This window comes from Triticum dicoccoides, chromosome 4B (assembly GCF_002162155.2).
Source record: "Triticum dicoccoides isolate Atlit2015 ecotype Zavitan chromosome 4B, WEW_v2.0, whole genome shotgun sequence".
In the NCBI taxonomy this organism is placed as follows: domain Eukaryota; kingdom Viridiplantae; phylum Streptophyta; class Magnoliopsida; order Poales; family Poaceae; genus Triticum; species Triticum dicoccoides.
Genome location: NC_041387.1, coordinates 471,745,526 through 471,753,659, shown reverse-complemented (window position 1 = coordinate 471,753,659; position 8,134 = coordinate 471,745,526). Strand labels below are relative to the sequence as shown.

The following is an 8,134-nucleotide window of genomic DNA, read 5'->3' as shown; positions in this document are numbered from 1 at the left end:
TCAGCCCTCCAGAGAAAGAACAGGAGGCGGCGGTGGCTCTATATCGTAAAATTCGATAAATCCTTCTTTCTGTATTTTTCTCCCCGAATAGGAATATATAGCGTTGGAATTAGGGTCGAAGGCGGTCCAGGGGCCTCACAATCCTGGGAGGCGCGCCCGAGGGGGGGGGGGGGTAGGCGCACCCTAGGGCTTGTGGCCTCTCGATGGCCCCCCTCAGGTATCTTTTTCACCAGTATTTTTATTTATTCCACAAAAATTCTCCGTAAATTCAGGTTCCGAGAACTTTGATTTCTGCACAAAAATAACATCAAGGCAATTCTGCTGAAAACTGCGTCAGTCTGAGCTAGTTTCATTCAAATCATACAAATTAGAGTCCAAAAAAAGTGCAAAAAAGTTTGAAAAAGTAGATACGATGAAGACGTATCACTAACATAAGCTCAAATACGATTGCTAACTTAACTGGTAGTAGCAGGTCGTGTATAGCACTTGATCCCGTGTTTGAATTCCCGTGGCGGTGGGTTTTTTGCACCTTAGTGCACGTTCGATTTTTTTTACACCAGAGCCTTTTTTTAGGGTACCATGTGTATGAAAAAATTAAACGTCTATAGAAAAGATGTTTCCCATGTAAACAAAAATGTATACCATGTGTATGAAAAAAGTTGATCATGTAATTAGAAAATGTTAACCGAGGAACTGAAAAAAGTTAAAGTTGTATAGAAAAAATGTTTGTCATGTATACAAAATATATGCAATGTGTATGGAAAAATGTTGATCATATGTTTAAAAATGTTAATCAAGCCTTTGAAAAATGTAAAATCTATGTAGAAAAAATATTTCTCATGTATATGAAAAATGTAATCCAAAAATATACAATCTGTATGAAAAATGGTTAATGCCTATAAGAAAATATTCTTGACAAAAAATGCACAACATACATTAGATAAAAGTAGACATAAAAAGTACACTTAAAAATGTTAAACCTATAAAAAAATGTTTCTGATGTATACAAAAAATGTACATTATGTGTGAAAATATGTTTATTCCCATGAAATAAATATTCATCGTGTATTTTAATTTTTTTATCCATGTTATTCAAAAATGTGTTAAAAATTGTATTTAAAAATATTATCATGTATTCGAAAACAATAAAAACCGAGAAAGAAACGAAGAAAAGAAAGAAAGACGATGAAAAACAAGAAAGAAACAAAAAACTGAAGACAAATAAGACAATAAGAACAAAAAGAAAAAAATCTTGTGAAATTAACAAAGAAACAAAAAGAAGTCACAATAAACGAAGAAACCAAGAATGAAACAAAGAAAATCAACATATGAATTCAAACTATTAAAATACTTGGTGCCAGATAGATATATTCAAGAAGCCGCAGTCCATGATAGTAGTCGTCCATGATATGTATGTTGTATTTTATGTCTTTTGATGGTTACATCATCTAGTAGATTTTATAGTGCATGTAGCTTCATATTTCTTAAGTTATGTTGATTTGCAGAGTGCAGTGGCTTCGTATTTTCTAAGTTAGTTTTTCGCCTCAAGTAACTTAAATTCTTGAATCAGCCACTGCGGCAAATGACCATACTTTATCTGAAATTTTGCTCCAACAAGTTTCTATCCCATGAACCATGTACAAAAAGCATTGTACTTTTGCTAAGTAAATACGAAGGGTTCACATGAGGCCATAGTTCTATATGCAGATGATTTTGGTACCGGTCGCGAGGGAAGGACTAGCAACCCAATTAGCAAGTGGTAGCTGGTCAAATCATGAAAGGATGGTGGTGATTGATTGAGTCTCGTTTTCCCTATGCTACGGCTTGGGGACAAGCTGCAACTCAAACAGGGGAGGGTGTTAGCGTCACTAATAGTAAGACACCATCGGGCCAACAACTAATAGCGCCCGAAGGAGATGCAGCCCAAGCCCCAGCAAAGGGAGCGAGAAGGCCTAACCAGCGAGTGACTGGTAGCTAGTGGGTGAACTCCCCACGGGAAGTATGAGGGGAACACGCGTTCAGGAAGGGCATCGAAGACTGATCAGACATGACACGGCGGCGGCGGCTATACCTACTACCATAGAAACCTAGCTTCCCTTTCTCCTTTCCCTCAAGTTCGGCACATATGTGCTTGTAAGGAGTAGATCTTGTAAACTGAATCGCCATAATCAAAGACATTAGTACCGTGCTAACTATATTTATGTTGTATTTTATGTTTTTGATGATCACATCATCTAGTTGTAGAGTATCTTGAACTCCTTTGGATCATTAGTTGATTTTTAGAATGCGTGTAGCTTCGTATTTCCGAAGTTATGTTGTTTTTCAGAGTGCATGTAGCTTCGTATTTCGTAAGTTAGTTTTTTGCCTCTGGTAACTTGAATTCCTACATGACCATACTTTAACTGAAATTTTGCCCCAACAAGTTCCTATCAGTAAATCATGTACAGAAAACATTGTACTTTTGCTAAGTAACAACGAAGGGTTCGCATGAGGATTTCGGTACCCGTTGTTAGAGGGGAGAGAGAGAGATTTGGTGGAATAGTCGATGTATAGCTTGAGCCTCGTGGACATATATATAGGAGTACATGATCTACTTGAAGTACAAGGCAAGCCAGACTATTTCCTAGTCTAACCTATGTTTCCTAATACAATCACGTTACTCAACATCCCCTGCAGTCACAACGGTAGCGATGCAGACGGTGAGACTGGAGAAGAATCCGAAGGCAAGCCGACGGACACCCCCCCACACAGTCGTAACGGTCGATGCATCGCGGAGTCGTGGCTGGAGTGGAAACCAACAAGGTTGCTCAAGCAGGCGGTAGCCCTTTGTGCCGTTTGTCGATGTAGTCGAGAGCGTGGATGGTGGAGCCGTGGTCGAGGTAGTCGTGCGAAGAATGCCGTGGTCGATGTCGAGTCGGGGTGGCCGGTGTCGAGGAAGTCGTCGTGGAGCCACAGGTGCAAGGGGGCGCCGAGTTAGCATGGGCGTAGTGGTGTCGAAGTAGTGGTACACCAGGAAGTAGATGATATTGACGACGCGTCGCGCCGGGGTTGCCAACCCCGAGGACACATCGTAGATGAAGGCACGCGTCGGTTTTGCCAGCACCGGGCATGCGTAGACGGACGAAGACGAAGTTGACGAAGCGCCGCACCAGGCTTGCCACGCCCGGGGACACGTCGTGGACGAAGGCACGCGGCGGTGTTGCCAGCACCGGGCATGCGTACACGAGGGACCTGCACGAGCTATACGCCATGTCGGAGAAGTCGGAGGGGCCAGCAGAGAAGAACTCGACGACGATTGCGGCGCCCATCGGCGCGGGGCCGATGTCACCAACGGTGATCGGAGTAGTCGAAGTGGTCGGGGTAGATGACGGCGACGCTGGCGATGGGCCGGTGCTTGGACGAAGACCGAAGGGGGTGGACGGGTGGTGCGGCGGCTACGAAGGTAGTGGCGGTGACGGCCAAAGAAGAGCGGCGGCGGCGGCCTGACGGCGGCGGCGCCGGCTAGGTTAGGAGTGCGGCGGCGGTGCTCGAAGTAGGCGAAGAGCCTTGACAGCATGACGAAGACCGGCGCGGACGGTGGCGTTGCCGCTCCAAGGGAGACGGCGCGGTGCATACCACGGGAGGTCGATGCGCGGTGACGACGGAGTGGATCGCGGGCCGCGAGGCTACGGCCCGAAGGGGCGACGCAGCGGCGGTAGGAGGGTCGGGGCGACGGTGGGAAGACCTCGGGGCGGCGGCGGGGACCACGGGCTACAACGCTGCGGCCCGAAGGGGCGACGCAACAGCGGTTTGCGAGTCGGTGTAGCCGCGGGGACGGCCTCGGGGCGGCGGCGGGAACCGTGTATCGCGACACTACGGCCCGAAGGGGCGACGCAGCTGTGACGCATGGGTCGATGCAGCCGCGAGGAGAACCACGGGGCGGCGGCGCTGCGCGCCGACGGGGCGACGCAGCGACAGCCCGTTGCTCGATCGGTGGAGGGGCGCGCTAAACTCGAGACAATCTTCACGGGACCTGTGAAGGCACGCGCAACCGACGGGCCAGGTTGATCGCGCGGCGTAGATGAGGCGGATCGCGACGACAAGTGGGTGATCAAGCCGATCACGCGCGAGGACGAGGACGCCGCTCGATGGAGGCATGGTGGCGGCGGAGTCCTGGATGAGGCCGGCGACGACGGATGGTGTGGGACGTCAGCACCGGCACCCAGGCTGCCAAAGTAGCACCGGCACCCGGGCAGCGAGGCCCGAGTGACCAACGGAGCAGCGGCGCCCGAGTTTGAGGCAGCCGACGAGCCTGATGGAGCCGAGGACGAGGCCGGCGAGGTAGACCGCCGAGCCGCCGTGCAGACGCGGTGGAGGTGGGTGACGTGGATCGATGGGCGGGCCAGCGCGCGAGGGACGGCTATGATTGGCCGTCGCATGGCGCGAAGCCGCCGGGTCGGGGTGATGCAGGTTTGCCGGTCGGAGCAGGGCGGTGAAGGCCGGCGCAGGGCGACAGGCGGACCAACGCGTGGACGGTGGCTGGCCCTGACGGACCGCCTCGGCGCGCCTGGCCGCCGGGTCGGAGGAAAGGCCGGCTGGTCGCGCCGGGGTTGGAGTAGAGGCGCTCGGGGTCGACGGCGGCGGTGGGCGACACAAACCGATCAAGAATAGATCGGAAAACCAAAAAGAAGCCGCGCGATCAAGATGACCGACGGGAGAGAGAAAACTCCGGAGCAAGGCTCGGGAAAAAGACTCTCTAGGGCAGCCAGTCAACACGACCGGCGAACGAACCCTAGGTACGGGTGGCGCGGCCGCTGGCGGCGGTCATGGAGGCCGACCGCCCCGGGGGCGGCGCGTAGGTGCGGAAGCGGCGGCGGCTAGGGTTTAGGATCGACTTGTGATAGATATCATGTTAGAGGGGAGAGAGAGATTTGGTGGAATAGTCGATGTATAGCTTGAGCCTCGTGGGCATATATATAGAAGTACATGATTTACTTGAAGTACAAGGCAAGTCAGAATATTTCCTAGTCTAATTTATGTTTCCTAATACAATCACGTGACTCAACACGGGTCATTGGGAGGGACTGAGCAACACAATTAAGCAGGTGGTAGCTGGTCAAATCATGAAAAGATGGTGACGACTGATTGACTGCACCGTTTATGCCCAACGGGCCGCAAAATCAAAACATCATAAACAGCAAGTTAATACAGGACCCAGCCCCAAAATCAATGTCAGAATCAAACCATCCTGCCAAAAATAATGGCCGCGACTCCTCGCTGAACGGAATCCGGAGCCTTAAGACGCCATCACCAACGAAGATCGTCAATACTGTACTGTATCGTTGGTCCGTGCATATAAGGGCGGCCACTGTCACGAGCACAGATCCATACAGCCTTCGCTGCCCACGAGCCAAACATTCGGATACAGTCAACCACCATACGGACAAGGCCTGATCGTCACGGGCGACCATGAAGCCTCCTGCATTGCCTATCCGCGACCTCGTTCTTGTCCTGGCCCTCGCCTGCGCCGGCATTGCACCGGCGACGGCAGAGAGCGGCGGCGGCGGTCGGTGGGACGTACTGCAGCGCAGCATCGGCGTGTCGGCGATGCACATGCAGCTCCTGCACAACGACCGCGTCATCATCTTCGACCGCACCGACTTCGGGCAGTCCAACCTCTCCCTCCCCGACGGCCGCTGCCGCCGCAACCCCAGGGAGCGCGTGCTCCCCGTCGACTGCACCGCGCACTCCGCCGAGTACGACGTCGCGTCCAACACGTTCCGCCCGCTCACCGTCTTCACCGACACCTGGTGCTCCTCGGGCACCGTCGCGCCTGACGGCACCCTCGTCCAGACCGGCGGGTGGAACGACGGGTACCGCAACGTGCGCGCCATGCGCGCGTGCGACGGCGGAGACGACGACGGCGGCAGCTGCGACTGGAACGAGACGCAGGACGCGCTCGCCGCGAACCGGTGGTACGCCACCAACCAGATCCTTCCCGACGGCCGTGCCTTCATCGTCGGCGGCCGCAGGCAGTTCAACTACGAGTTCTTCCCCAAGGCGGATGCTTCCGACGCCTCGGCCATCGCATTGCCGTTCCTGGTTCAAACTAAGGACCCAGAGGAGAACAATCTGTATCCTTTCGTCCACCTGAACATCGATGGCAACCTTTTCATCTTTGCCAAGAACCGTGCCGTGCTTCTCGACTACAAGAAGAACAAGATCGTCCGGACGTACCCTGAGCTGGCCGGCGGTGACCCCAGGAACTACCCCAGCTCGGGCTCGTCGGTGCTGCTGCCCCTGAAGCCGTCGCCCACCGAGGCCGAGGTGCTGGTCTGCGGCGGCGCGCCCGCGGGCTCCTACAACTCGACCAAGGAGAAGACCTTCTTCCCGGCGCTGGTGACCTGCGGGCGGATCAAGATCACGGACGCTTCACCGGCGTGGGTGATCGAGAGAATGCCGTCGCCGCGGGTGATGGGGGACATGATCCTGCTGCCAAACGGCGCCGAGGTGGCGATCATCAACGGCGCCATGGACGGCAGCGCCGGGTGGGAGGCCGCCAACACCCCGGCCTACGCACCCGTCATGTACCGGCCAGACCACGCGCCCGGGGACCGGTTCGAGGAGCAGAGCTCGACCGACATCGCGCGGCTGTACCACTCGTCAGCGATCCTCCTCCGCGATGGCCGGCTGCTGGTCGGCGGGAGCAACCCGCACATCTACTACAATTTCAGCAACGTGCAGTACCCGACAGAGCTCAGCCTGGAGGCCTTCTCGCCGGAGTACCTGGACAGCTCCAACGACGCCCTCCGCCCAAAGATCACTGACCCCTCGCCGGCCGGCCCGCCGGTGAGCGTGAATTACGGCGACTCGATGACCCTGCAGTTCGAGGTGCCAGCGGTCGCGCCGCGAAGGAGACCGCGCGGCGGGGGCGACGGCGGCCTCGGTGCTCTCGGCCTCGTGTCGGTGACGATGGTGGCGCCGTCGTTCACGACGCACTCGTTCGGGATGAACCAGAGGCTGCTGTTCCTGGACGTGGCGGAGACGACGGCGTTGCACAGTGCGGGCGCGTACGAGGCGTCGGTGGTGATGCCGGCGACGGCCGTCCTGGCGCCGCCGGGGTACTACATGGTGTTCGTGGTGAACGGGCACATCCCCAGCGAGGGGGTGTGGGTCCACATAGAGTGACGGCGATGCATGGCGGCATCGGCATGCATCATGTATAGCACGACCCGATTGTTTTGTTCTCTTCTCTTGTGATAGTGATACCGTGACTTGTTTGTTGTTCTAGCGTGCGTGCTTGGCGACGTCCGATCGAGTCGGACAGGACAGAGAGAGCGAAAGGCGAAGAATGTCTGTGAAAAAAGTGCTCGGCTCAGCGGAGAGTGAGGCTAGATTCACGTGAACCGGACGGGTGTCGCCGCACACGTGACGCTCCCTAGACGCGTCTGCTCCTGGCCTAGGTGCATTTGGAGGATAGTACATCTCGTAGGTGGACAAAATTGGTGCTGCTGCATCGAAGTGGCATGGCCGCTGTCGCGATCCAGCCGGTTGTTGGCGGCGTTCCTTCACTGGGAGAGACCGGCGGCTTCAGCGCTGAGAACGCGCGCCGTTCGCGTGTGCGCCCGGGGTGACGGCCGGGATGGTTGCGGTTGCGGCCGGTGGGCTGGGACGTCACGGGAATGATTACGCGGCGGTTGGGAAGTGCGGACGTGCAGTGCCCGGCAGTCAGCTTGGTACTGCCAAGTAATGGCTGCGGTCTGCGGCGGCGACGCCGAAGGGAAAATCCTGGCGTGCCGAGATGTCTCGGCGTCATGCAGCTGGGTGAACGGCCGCCGGCTGGCCGGCCGCGTGGCCCGCTGAACGCGAGCCGTTGTTGGTCGGACTGAACCCCCAAATATCAACAATGTATCGTACGAAAATGCTTCGTCTCGGGTAGCTACGAACAGCTTACGTACCTCCCTCTTGGGCCAAACTTTGATCATATATTTAATTAATAATAAAATATTCATGCACGTCATAAAATTATACTCCCTCCGTTTCTAAATATAAGTCTTGTAGACATTTCACTGTGAACCACATACAGATGTACTCCCTCCGTTCGGAATTACTTGTCGCAGAAATGGATGTATCTAGACGTATTTTAGTTCTAGAT

General features: G+C 54.6%; 1 protein-coding gene across 1 annotated transcript; it reads left to right on the top strand.

Annotated features, from left to right (window-relative positions):
- Positions 1-5,234: 5,234 nt before the first annotated feature.
- LOC119293760 (aldehyde oxidase GLOX-like) lies at positions 5,235-7,269 on the top strand. The gene has a single exon (XM_037572126.1). The coding sequence runs from the start codon at positions 5,449-5,451 to the stop codon at positions 7,165-7,167; it is 1,719 nt and encodes a 572-aa protein (XP_037428023.1). The 5' UTR covers positions 5,235-5,448; the 3' UTR covers positions 7,168-7,269.
- Positions 7,270-8,134: the final 865 nt, after the last annotated feature.

What these genes read in the sequence shown, in the direction of transcription:
- LOC119293760 (XM_037572126.1), top strand. Translation starts at nt 5,449, where the DNA reads ATGAAGCCTCCTGCATTGCCTATCCGCGACCTCGTTCTTGTCCTGGCC.